Consider the following 13,870-nt stretch of genomic DNA (forward strand, 5'->3'; position numbering starts at 1 on the left):
CAACATGTTTTAGGTGCTGTTTTGTGTCAGTTTGTTGGTGGCAAAGAATACACAGTGGGGTTTTCTTCCAGATCCCTGAGTGATGCAGAGAGTCACTGTAGTACTATAGAAAGGGAGGCTCTTGCTTGCTCATGGATGATACAAAAGTTCAAGACCTATCTGTGGAGTACTCCTTTTGACATTTCTACAGATCATAAATCTTTATTACACCTCCTAAATGGTAATGGTACAGGAAAAACCTTCACCCAGATTGATTAACATTTTGTCTCGCTTACATGAATAAAGTACATTCCTTATGGCTGTAAGGCTAGGGCAGACTGTCTGCCTCGTTTACCTTTAAATCAGACCACTTTAGATGAAATATTTGATGAAATTGAAAGTGTAGTAGCCAACGTTGAAGGCATGTTTGGTTCTTAAGGATATTTCTCTTATGAGGACTGGCTTGATGCTATTAGAAAAGATGGAAGTACTTCAATCTGCTAAAAATAGGGTTGTAACTAGCTGGCCCAAAGAATGGTCACTTCCCGCACCTTTAAAATCTTTTTCTCAAATTTCAGATGAATTATCCATAGTTAAGGACATACTCATGCGGGGTGATCTTTGTGTCTCGCTGCTTCCTTTGCGATTTACATTTTTTTTAGGCTGCTCATGAGGGACATTTAGGCATCGGGGGTACCTGCAGGAAGTTGAAGGAAAGTTTTTGGTGGCTTGCCATGGACAAGCATGAGCCTCAGTGGATTAATAAAGGTCAAACTTGCCTTGTCTCTGTCAAGCATTGGAAAACCATCAAGACACCTTTACATAATGTGCCAATTCCAGGGGAGCTTTGTCTGAGCTTGCGCTAGACTTTGCTGGTCCCTTTGACCTGTTACCCAGTAGCAAGAAGTATATGATGGTGTTGATAGACTATTCCTCCAAGTGGGTGGAGTTTGAGTTCACTTCCTCTCCGAACACCTTGTCTGTAATTAATTTCTTGTCCAGAATGTTTAATTCTGAGGGTTGCCCTAAAGAATTGATTACAGACAACAGCACACATTTTGTTTTATGTAAAATGAAGGATTTTCTTCTTAGTCATCATATAAAACATCTTAGAGCTGCAGTGTATTCTCCTTCCTCAAATGGTCTTGTTGAAAGGATGAATAGATTTGTGAAGGATGGGATACAATATGCCCTGGCTTGCAACATAGCTGTTGATGATTGTTTCCAAAAGAAATTCTGGTCATGTGTAACTACTCCACATTCCACGACTAGAATTTCTCCTTCTAGATTACTTAGGATAAGAGACCCTAAGGGAAATATGTGTCTGGATTGGTTTAAAAGACATGAGAAATCAAAGTATTCCCTGTTTTGCTTGTAGTGATGAGCTGAAGAGGAGAGGCAATGTTTTAGTTCATCAAAATATACAGAAACAACATTTTGACCCAAAACACACACATGTAAAACTGGATTTTAGGATGGGTGATTGGGCCATGGTTAAAAACCCCAACAGGGTCAAGAAGGATGCAATAAGATCTTTGCCTGTACAGGTATTGAAAAATGCTAAAGGGTCGCTCTTTTTGGATAAGAAGTGGTGGTGGAATAGAATTGTTAAGCTGATGCCTGAACAGGCAGTCAAGATTCTCTCAGGTAAAAGTTCTACTGAAGATGATACAGATAACTGTGCTCCCTTTATGTGTGAGGTTTTGTCTGACAATGGGGGAGGTATTACTGACTCCAATTTAGGTAATTTGTCCGCTTCTCAAATGGCAGATTCAAAGTCCCCTGTAGCAATTCAGGACCAAGGGGAGAGTTCTTTGCAACAAGGAGAGTTGGATGAAAATGCACGACCTGGAGGTTCCAGGTCTTCACGTAATTGTTCTTTGCCTACCAGGTTAAGGGATTTTTATGTGTATTAAGTTCTCTACTGTGAAAAGGGAGAATATCTTTTTATACATACAATTTGTAGTATTTCTTTTATGTTTATATTTTGTGTTTCACACTACTTGTTCTGGAAGTATGTTCTCGTGGATGGCACCAGCCATATTAAACATGCGGCTCGTGTGACAGTTCCTTCTCAATGAGATCGGAATGCAACTGCAGTCAGTTGCAGCCTGATGTTCGCTGGGTGAGGACGCACTCCGTGCATGCCGCTGCTTGACAATAAAGCCTTCTCTACTAAAAGTATTTAATTTGTATAGCCTCTTTTGGTACTTTACACCTGCATTACACTTCTGGCAGTCAGGGCACTGGAGTAAGACCCTGGAGGGCGCTTCCAAACTTTATGATTGCATATAATCCCACCAGGGGACAGAAAGAGATTTCCCGATTGTGCGCTGTGGTCTGGGATTGGCTGAACCTTCATGCCACGTCCAACCAATCCGTTGACTGGGTGTCCCCGCGCCAGCATATGAGGTGATGATGCAGATGATTTGGATGCGTGGGGGCACAGCAGGTCAGAAAACCAGGGCATCCCGGCTCAAGCATCATCATTTATGAAATAACAACACAATTGTGCAGACATAAATGACTTCTCTGTTGTATTCGTTTGCACACCATTCAATGTAAATGTTTCTCTTTATTAAAGATTGGTCTGGCATCAAAAAGTAGACCTAAAGTTAGAAATCTTTATACTATGTCACAGGGAGTGATTCTGTCTTTTTTAAAGATTGGGGTGGCCTCTTCCACCAAGTGATATTTTTAAAAATATATCATTTAATTTTTTTTTAAAGCCTATCTACTTTTTACGCGGCAATTTTCTGTTGGCAGTGAGTCAAAATGTAGAGGTCTCTGACTACATTTGGACGAGCAGATGGGACATTCACGTGAATTTGGCTGTGAGAAAGTTCTGAAGTAACTTTCTCTGGCAGCTGCAGTGATATAACTCATCAATACGGATTATTACATCACTTAGTTTTAACTTTAAAATGTGACCCATGACACATCTAAATTACGGGTTTTTACTGTTCATCTGGGATAGCAGCGTCATTTATACTTTATTAGCATTTTCCACTGTAGGTTTCTTGGATAAATGTAACATTGTTTGCTATAAAGATAATTTTTTTTAGAAGAGCTCAAGTCCGATGAGTAGGGTCCTGACATTTCTGCATCTATTTAAAGCAGCATGTTTAATGTAATATGTTTAAAGTTGTTAATACATGGAATGCAGTTAAGTGGCAGTGCATTAAGTCATGGGACTGTAAACTTTTACAGGTTGAAACTCCCTATGCTGTAATGACTGGATGATTTACCCATAATCTTCAATACTTCGATTCTTCCTTCCTCGGCCTGGTACTTACTGAAATAGGAAAGTCGTCTCTCCTCCATCAGCATTCTTTACAAAAGCTCTCTTTTAGACATAATCCTTGCAATTGGTAATAAAAGCTAATTTGGTTTGAAGGTACCACAAATCAGTAGCCGACTATTCCAACCAGAAATATTCAAACAGACCAGTAAAACAAAAGTGCCCGTTTCTAACCAGGCAACATGCTTTTATTTACCAAAGGAAGGTAGCTACCAGTTTTACTCAACCCCTCATGTCAAACACTGTGTGGGAAATAGTATTAAAATACCAGTGGAACCCTAAAATAGAACTGTGTTATAGCTGTTAAACACTGCCATTAGTACATACAGCTGCTGTTTGAGTAGAAAAAGGCATTCCTAATGAGATTTTACATCAAAATCATGGGATTAAGTCATTGATGGCCCACTCATACACTTGAGAGAGATGCTTTAAATTATTTGGCTAGCCGGTGTCGTTCTTCCATACCAGGAAATGCGCCTTCCAACCACAAAATGTTTCCTCGGGTGACACATTACCCATAGGCACTATATTTGTTATGGGCATGCACACCCTTATTTTGTCTTACTTTTGTGTTCATTTCCACAATGGAGACATATTCAGTGCAGTTACAGGTATCACAGGTTGACTCCTCCATTGTGATCTCTGAGATAATTGAGAGAACCATGTTGTATTTCATTCAACGAAGGGGATACTATTGCTGTACAGCCCACCTGCCATTATTGAGTTGTTGCCTGTCTTCCTTTACACTGTCAGCAGTAATACGGGTGCTTAAACAACAGTCTGGGTCACCCTGCACTAACACTTGCATCAGCATCTGCTCTCGCACTGGCACATAAATGCATGTACCTGTATGGCAACCTGTACTTTCACTAGGCCGGGCGGAGCCCGTGGAGTTCTGCTATGCGGAACTCCGTGAAGTGCTGTAAAGACTCCGCTGCACTCTGCAGAGTTCTGCAAGCAGTAGAGTGCAGTAAGTTACGCTGCTCACACTGATTTCTAGCGGCGAGAGTTTGTCCTGCGCTGCAAAATTAAACAGCGAGAATGGCACCACTCGCAGCGCAAGAGGGTGCTGCTTCTTTCTGCCGCTTGTGTAGATGTTCTACTTTGTGCTTAATTTGAGGCAGCGGCTTCCGGTGCTCAGCACCAGCACTTAATTGTCAACACCAGGGCTTGTGACGGTCTGCCACAAGGTGGCACTGTCTGGCTAATTTAGAGAAGCCCACAAGAACAGTCAATTATTAATTCAATATAAATTAAAAATTACTAGTTCTACTCAAGCTGCAGCTTTCTCAACGCAAGTGGCAGGTTTCTTAATGCGTGCGGTAGCGACCTGCCGTGATCAGCTGCATTGAGAAATCACGCTGGGAGGTGGTCTATTTTATGATTCTTCTCGCTCGCACGTTGGCTAGCCACACGAGACGAAAAACTCTGCTTCGCACTGCTTTACAGAGTTTTTCAGAACTCCGCACTGTACATGGAATGGGCAAAACTCCACAAACACCGCCGGCAGGGCGGAATTCATCACCCACCCCTAACTTCCACCTGCTCTCGCACTGCAGATTCTCTTTTTTTTTCTCTGCGGGAAAGACAATTCTCCTGCACAGTAGCGGCCTGTGGTGGGAGTGCTGGCGGGCGCTGATGTGGGGGAGGGGCAGTGTGGGGGGTAGTAAACTCCAGAATACGGCCGCACAGAGGTAAGTACACAAACAAATACATAAAACGAATTTCGTTGTGCGCGCTGCATCCCATTTGGCGATGCAGCGCACGCAACAAAATTCATTTTATGTATTTGTTTGTGTACTTACTTTTGTGCGGCCGTATTCCGCATTTTACTACCCCCCACCCTGCCCCTCCCCCGCTCCACGTCAGCGCCCGCCAGCACTCCCACCACGGGCCGCTACTGCTCCTGCACCCCGAACAACTCTGCAGTGATTCTTTCTTCTTCCAATTTTGAAGTGGAGTTAAGGCAGTCCTTACTTTGTGAACATCTCTGCTCATTTGCAGGGTGGGAAGGTACCTGATTGGAGTTTGGGATTACCCACAAATATACATGTTTATGGTGTGTTCCCAAACTTCTAACGCAGACAATATCTTGCAGTATCAGATCCATTTACGCCCACCAGGGATCGCATTGTGTATTCCTTGCAAGCATACATAGAGGTATTGTCAGCCATAAGCATTCTTTTATGTCCAAAGGTACCTTTATAGCCCGAAATACCTTTGTAACAAGAGGCCATAATGTATTGCTCTCAGTAAGAGGCTTTCGTGCACTGTTACTTCATGTGATTGACTATTGTGCTATCCTTTATACTAAGGATTTTACTGCCTTGTGACAATATCTTCGGATCAGATTTCTACTATAGATGGAGCAAGTATATTTTCAAGCCTGAAAAAAGAAAAACGTGTATAAACCATGTATAGGAAATCCATTCAAAGATCATAGTGTACGATTAGATTGTTGTGCGTCACAGTAATGATTAAAAATGTGACATTTTAAACATTTTCTACTTCTTGGTACCATTGGTACTACAAGGATAGACTAATGAAATTGCACTTATTTCAAACACGTGAGCAGGTTCAAACATCAGTTTTACTTCACCTAATCATATTGTATGTTTGGTTATTTAGCGAAAATTGGTTTCAGCAACTCCTTGTGGTAGCTTCAAGTTGCACTGTAAATGTGGTAAAATCACTCAGTCGAAATGCCTTTGTAATTTCTTGGCTGTGAAACCCTGGAGTGAGGTCTCTTTTCCCAGCCAATAGTACGACAGGCTAGAGCAAAGGTTTTTAATTCATAGTCTGCGGTTGTTGTCGACTAACTTCAGGAAGTCTACTGGTGTTGTTCACTGAAGTGTTGCCATATCTTTTATGCTCAGTGAATATAGAACCTACATTAAAAAGGCCATCCGGCGAATAATGTCATGACAGATCTTAAGAGAAAATTGGCACACCATTAGGCAACGTGACATTCTGGAATCATTCTTGTTGGTGATAATTCGTGATATGTGATTTGGTGAAGAAAACTGGACTTTTCTATTTTTCTCTTCTTTTCCGTCTTTTATCCCTTTCATTTATTTGTTCCCTTATTCTTTTCTTTTCCCTTGATGGTGCTTTTATGATATGGATATTTAAAAGATGCTATCAGCAATAGGAACCTATTGCTATCATCCTTTCATAATGAATTGTACATTGTATTTGAACGAATTGAGTGCTGGAAGATTTAAAAAAAAGTTTTGTTGTGCATTCTGCACAGCATGATCTATATGTTCGCAATACCTCAAACTTTTCTGAATTATAGAACATTGATTGCAATATTTATCATAACCTATTTAAATGCTTACATTTCGGATTCACGCTGGTATATACATTAAATGTAATTATAATGACGCTGGTCATTAAATGTAGTCATAAATAATGCATTTTCTCCATAGGAAAGTAGATCTCACAAGCCACTTGGATTATAAAGACTACAGAGAAACTCTTCTTTCCAAGCCAATGCTATTCCTAACAACAGCGAGACAGGAGTCCTCGACCAAAGGTGCGTCCCTGCTATCACTGCTTTGAAATATTCATAGTAGAGTGCTTAATTGTGCATTAGGTTCATTTAACCAAAGTACTATGTCTTTGTAAAACCCTTTTAAAATGTATGTACAGAGTATTTGCAGAGTGCACAACTGACTGACTGACTGGGATGGTATCCTGTGCTGAAAACAGGAGCTGCGTCAGCCAGGTATTCAATTTCTTGCAAAATTCTGGAACTGAGGAGGCAGCTTTGATGTGCAGGGCAGGTCATTCCAGGCTTTGGGAGTGAGGTAGGAGAAGGATTGGCTGCTGGCTCCAGTCCTGTGTGTACGAGCAGAGGTCGGGTTGAGTGGAGGAGTCTTGTGGAAGTTGATGCAATTGTTGAGGTTGGTGAGACCAATATTGTGTAGGGCTTTGTATGTTGATCCTTGTCGAACTAAGCAGAAGAGGTTTGCGATGGCCGAGGTGAAAGGAGTCACGCTGACTTATTGGGTGCTGTCTGTTGCGAAGGAGTAGATCCAAAGGAGTATGGGTCTTTAAATGTCAGCTTTGTGGAGGAGTTGGATGAGGAAGTGGTGGGAAACTGTGTCTAAGGTGGTGGATAGGTCCAGTAGGAAGAGGGCAGAGGTGTCTCGTCTGTACATGATCAGTTGAATGTTGTCCGTGGTAGTGATGAGAGCGGGTGAGTGCTTTGGAAGGGCCTGAATCCGGATTGAGCTGTGTCGAGGAGGTGATTGTGGTTGAGATGGGTGGCTATTCGTTTGTTCATGATTTTCTCCATGACTTATGACTTCTATGATAAATAAATAATTGAGGACCAGGGCAAAAGCTTTATAGGGTAAGGGGTTGTATTAGTTTATGGATTTAGTTTTTACTGGTAAATGTGAATCCACAAATCTCTTCCTGGATTTAATTGCTGACATATTAAACAAATTAGAAATCATTTGTATTCTTGAAGAGGTTTGCTTTCTATTTACATTTTTTTTTATTTTGCCAAATTTATGTGGCAAATTAGGTCTTTAAATGCGTTTTTGCTTGAGGCACCTTGATGTAACAGATCTGATAGGCGAAACCTATCAAGTCTTTTGAGTGCACATTTTGGAATTTAGTTTAGGAACTCTGCTTCCAGCCAATTGTATTATTATCCCTTAATTCCATATATATTTTAAGACATGTTTTTATTGAAAATAGTACAGTAAAAAACAAGGTATTACAGCTTATTTGACTTTGGTATAAGTATAATTGCAAAGCAGTAGTCACTCTTTGAAAAAACAAGATAACATCAAAACTACAGCTTTTGGGGTTGGATATCATCCCATCCCTGCTATGGTCATCAACTTGTCTGCATACATCCCGGTTTAAAGATCCGCTGCATACATACCATCATATAAAACATGTACTGTAAGAAAGGAGACATCAAACAAACTAAAAAACTATTTCAAAATCAAGCAGCTGGAGTGTGCATCTGTGACAATACCCCTCCCCTGAAACCCAACCCACACCATGAGGGGAAAAGAAAGGAGAGGGTGAGAAGGCAGAAGATAGAGAGGGGGAGATAGAGCAACAACAGCACCCCCCATATCAGCAAACCCCGCCATCCGATGCCCACACACACGCACACACCAGGAATCATCCTGGGACTCACCCCCCTACTCCTCCACAATGGGATTCCCTGTCTCCGGAACCTGGGGCATCAGGGGAGCCATCCTCCAGAAGATCCACTGTTGCTAGGCTTTCCAACATATACCCCACGGTTCCAAATCCCTTTCTGCATTCTAATCCGTGTGCACCGCTCGCAATCTTCTTTCCTCTGCCACCCCCCATTTGTGTGTGTCAGCCATCCATTTTCAGATGGTTGGTGGCCTGTGCTGCGTCCAGTGGATAGCATTACGCCACTTAGTCAGCACCAGTTACAGTAGGGTAAACCTGCATCTCATCTTGGCCCCTTGTTTAGGGATTGTGACTATCCCCACAGTGTTTGACTGAGGTGTCCACTTATACATGTGTGACCTCTTGCAGATCCCGTAAGACCCCTCCCAGAATCGCTGTAGTTTAGTGCACTCTCATGTAATATGGAGGAATGTCACCGGATCTGACCCACATCTGGGGCAAGCAGCAGACAGCGATGCATTTATCCTTTGTAACCCTTGCAGTGTTAAGTATGTTCAATATAAGTAGTAAAACTACATGAGTTTGAACTGCACATTACTAACTACCTCCCTGGCCTGAGCACAGGCTCTTTTCCAGTTGCCCTATGAAAGTAGCTTGGGCAGGTCATCCGTCAATATGTCCTGGACCCTTGTCATGTCTGTCTGACAATCTCCCTTAAGGCTTTGTAAATACTAGAGATCAAACCCCTATTGGAACCCGGATCCAACAGGAGTTGCAGTGTCTGGGACTCCGCTGACTCCACAGGGAAATCCGTCCAGACCTCATGGGCCATACAGGACACCTTTCCTTATTGCAAATACTGGCCATGCTGTGGAAAAACCGATCCTCTGCCTCTCCCATTGTGATAATAGTGCAGTTCAGGTACAGGTCTCCAGCTGTGGTGCAGCCCCCCTCAAATCACTGTGACATATCTATCACTGTTTGTCTATAAACTGAAGGGCAGTAGCCACTGGAGGGGTAGCAACCTGTTGTAGGGTGCCCTGTGCAACACCCATGTGACCGTTTGCTCCCAGGCCTCAGTCACTTGCCGGACAGAAAACAATGTCTCAGGACTCCTGCATGAGGTACCGTGAGAGGTCTGCACCATCTCCCCTTTCTGACAGGAGGGTATTTTCCTTGTTTGGACTGTCCTTGCACCACTGTGCCATGTACTGCAGCAGTCCTTCAAACGAATACATCTGCAGGTCCGGCAACCCCGGTCCCCCCAACTCCGTGTCCAGCTTCAGTATGTCCAACTTTACTCTACTCCTCTTATCAGCGGACACCAGGCAGCTGTTTAATTTGGTAAACGTGGATCTCGAAATACTACACATGGCATTCTGTAGAGTGTACAGACATCATGGCAGCAACACCATCCTGAAAAGGGCCACCCTCCCCATCACTGACTGAGGCAGGCAAATCCAGAAGCCTCCGCGCTCTCAGGGACCCTACCCATATTAAGGCGGTAGTGGGCCTCCAAGGTATGAGCTACCTGTATCCCCAGATACTGGAAGTGGTTCCGCTACCACAGGACCTCAGTCACGAGGAGACTTGCCTGGTCCACAAATGCCCGAGCCACTTGAGGGAGCAGTAATTTTTTCTGCTTAATGACCCGCAGGCCCAACTCTGCACCAAATTCAGTCATGACACTTGCTGACCTCTCTAGGTGGGTAACATAGACCAGTCAGTGCATCATCCGCACAAAGCGAAACAACATGAGTGTTGCCCCGCTCCTCAATATCCCACCCAGCTATGTCCCGGTATAGACGAATCGCCAACAGTTCCATTGCCAAGGCGAAGAGGAGCGGTGACAAGGGTCATCGCTGTCTTGTGCTCCTCTCGGTGTACAGGCAATCCGATACCACATTTCCGGTTCACACCTGCACAATAGGTTGAGCAAAGAGTAACCGCACCCAGGACAGAAAGACCGGTCCCAATCCAATCCGCCTCAGCACCTCCCAGAGATACTCCCAGTTGAGCGTGTCAAACTCTTTCTCAATATCTAAAGCTACCAACGCAGCCTCCAAGACTCTATCAGCTACAGAGTGTAATACATGGGACAATCTCCGCAAGTTCATCTAAGTCCTCCTACCAGTCATGAAACTGCACATATCCCCTTGCACCAAGTGAGTCACCACTCCTCGTAGTCTAGTCGCAACAGCCTTCGCAAGGACCTTAGTGTCAACCCATAGCACAGACAAGGGTCTATAGGAGCTAAGGTCTGCAGGTTCCTTACCCGGCTTGGGGAGCATGACAAACTGGGCATCCTGCATAGATTGCAGCAGCACCCTTTGACTCCTGAAGAGTCTCAAATAAGCGGGGGATTAGCATCTCAGAAAACGCCTTATAATATTCCACAGGTAGCTCATCTGGGCCAGATGCCTTGCATTGTGCCATCTCCCGGACTGCTTCCTTCAGTTCCTCCACCAGGAGCTCACCCTCCAGTCCCCTCTCCTGCTCCTCTAAAAGACGATGAAATACCAACCCATCCAGGTAATGTCTGTCCTCCGCCAGCTGGTCCCGCTCCACTTCACTATATACGACTGCCAGGTGATCCCGCAAGAGGGAATTACTGTGTCCTAGCAATGGAGCCATCCTGCTTCTCAGTGAGGTGATCACAGGGCGAAGCATTCACTTTTAAGTAGCCACGCCAGGAGTTACCACAATTTATTTCTCTCACTGTGCACCAGGTGATGATAGTCATGCTGGACCAGGCAGTACAGCCTGTCCCAAGTCTCCCTCCACCTTTCTCGGGGTTGTCAGGAGTGCCTCCCAGCCCTCCTGCAGGACATAAGTATCCAGCTGGAGGCTCACCAGCTCTCCCTCCGCCACAGCCAACTCCGCTTCCAGGCACCACCTAAATGCCACTGATTTGACAATGCATTCCCCACACGTCACCACCTTCAGAGATTTCCACTCCACCCCTCTCTGTGTCATCGTCGACCAGTTAGTTTCAAAGTAACCGTCTGTCACTGTCCAAACCACCTCCTGGAGCTGGGATTCTCCCAACACCACAAGGGCACCCTGGGTCTAGTTCCACCCACACACCATTCTAAGAGTAGCAGTGCATGGTCTTAGAGGAATCTACCCAGTATCTGAACATCCAGAACCTCAGTAGCGAGTTCCTCTGACACCAGGAACCTATCAAGGAGACTATACACGTCAAGTGCTGGAGCATAGTATGTGAATTCCCTGACCTAAGACATCTGTACAATGTATATGCCCCATCACATCTCTCAGCACTGCCGACATATTCGGCTTCATGTGGGTTTGGAGAGGAATGTCTGTCCCATCGCCCATCCAGTACACAAATCAAAATCCCCACCCCACAAGAGGGGAATCCCAACATAGGGGAGCAGCTGTCACTCCACCTCGTGATAGAATGCTCCATCATCTTTGTTAGGTGCATAGATGTTCAACAGGCTCACATGCCTCCCGTCTAACAGCCTGAGGTATCGCCCCTCAACATCACCCTTATCTTAAGTCCCAGAGCCTGGAAGGGAACCTCAAGGGCAACTATATCATAACCCTCAAGCATATTTAGAGTACGTGGCCACCTCCATTTCCTCTGCACCTTCTGTACCTTACTCTCCAACAAATGCGTCTCCTGCAGCAGAGAAATTTGTATGCCCTGCCGGCAGTGGTATGTTTGTATCCTATATCACTTAATGTATGAGTTGAGCCCACAAACATTCCGTGTCACCAACTTGAACCGGGAAGCCATGATACTACATATCACTCCCCCCACCCAACACCACCACTCTGTCAACAATAACCCCCCCCCTGCTGATGCTGCATATCAAACTGTCAAGAGATAGATATCACGCACACCAATTGTTTGTCAAAAAATTAGTTAAATCCTTAGCAGGTAATTTGCGTGCAGCTAGAGGAGCGACCCCTGAACCTAGGTCGGTAGATGAATGTTAGTTGCACTGCCCCATTCGGGGTGGTGTCCCTCTATGCGCACAGCACTATGGGGTAACGAAGTTACCAATCTTCACAAGCATGAGTTTGAGTCAAAAGTTCATTTATTCATAATGAAAAGTATGTTGCCATATTGTAAACTTCAAATGTTAAGTCACAACGATATCAACGGATATCCTCTATGCATTTCGGGTAAAACCCTTCATCAGGAGGAATCCTGTAACAGAAATAGGAGAACATGTTGCTAATCCCCTTAAAATACAATAATTAAACAAAGCATACAAAAGAGTAAATGACATTGCCCTTCCGTGAAAGGTCAAAATTAAACTAAATAGAGTTACTCGAAAGAGTATATGTAACAGTGTTGCAGTAAAAAATGAAACGAGAAGAAGCACAGTAACGGTGAAACTTAAGAGATAATAACGGTGAGAAGTGAAAAATAAAATACAAATAAACTTGGATGGTGAGAGACACCACGCGTTGTGATGCAACAGTGAATTCAACATATATGCGAAAAAATCAAGCTTTGAATGAACCTGGGTCAAACACAGGTGCATGAGTAAATACGTGAAACTGCGTGTGTAAAGTTGTACTTTTGAATCGCTGGGGTGTACGCTTAAAATAGTGCTCAAGCGTTGTAAACAGGCTAATAAACGTGATAAGATCAAAGGAACAGGGTCAAAGGAATCAGGGTTAGAAAAGAAAATTACCTCGATTCGTAGGTGAAACGGGCATGGTGAAATTGTGCCGATCCGGAAGATCGTGAATTGTAACGGTCACCATGTTAAATAGGAAATTGAGTGATAAACAAAAAAAGAGGACTCAAAGTGCAGCGGCCATCTTAAAGATGCAAAGTGTATTAGTAGTTGTACTATTTATCGGCAAATGTGACCCAAAGAAAAAAGCAAGAGATTTATGTGATAAAAAAGGTTTACCAAAAAGGGAATGTTGAAATGAAAGACATGTCGGAAACAATAAAGTTAGGAAAGTAAATAAAGTTGAAAGGGATAACAAAGTTCAAAAAAAATGTTCAAGAAAATAAAATAGGGAAAAAAGTTCGGAAATGTTAGAAACGTTGAAAACGAAAGTATAGAAAATAATGGTTGAAGAAGGTTAAAAGAAAAGAAAGATTACGAAAAAACAATAACATTAAAAAAAGCATTAAAAGGTAATCAAAACATTGTAGAATTAAACGTAAATACATGAGTTTTCACACAGGCATCGATGCAAAGTCAAATAAAGCAACTGAGTTCAAGGCGGTCATTCAGACCATGTGGTACCATCGAGTTCATTTTATATATCCAAGATGTTTCTCTTTGGATCAAGAATTTTCGATTGTCACATCCATCTTTTAATGGGACTGTCTCGCACACCAAAAAGCGTAGTTGACTGACATTGTGTTTGTGTTCGTTGAAGTGTATTGCTACTGAAGATTTGAGATTGTTGTTTCGGATATTACTTTTATGTTCATTTAATCGTATCTTCATCTTTCTT

At 43.3% G+C, this 13,870-nt stretch overlaps 1 protein-coding gene across 1 annotated transcript in view; it reads left to right on the forward strand.

Moving 5' to 3' along the window:
- Positions 1-13,870, forward strand: part of MEDAG (mesenteric estrogen dependent adipogenesis) — a 141,982-nt gene that overhangs the window by 60,953 nt on the left and 67,159 nt on the right. The window contains exon 2 of the mRNA XM_085621662.1: positions 6,712-6,818. Within this exon, the coding sequence (XP_085477788.1) occupies positions 6,712-6,818 (107 nt within the window). The remainder of the gene's footprint in view (positions 1-6,711; positions 6,819-13,870) is intronic.

This window comes from Triturus cristatus, chromosome 8, assembly GCF_964204655.1.
Source record: "Triturus cristatus chromosome 8, aTriCri1.1, whole genome shotgun sequence".
Lineage (NCBI taxonomy): Eukaryota > Metazoa > Chordata > Amphibia > Caudata > Salamandridae > Triturus > Triturus cristatus.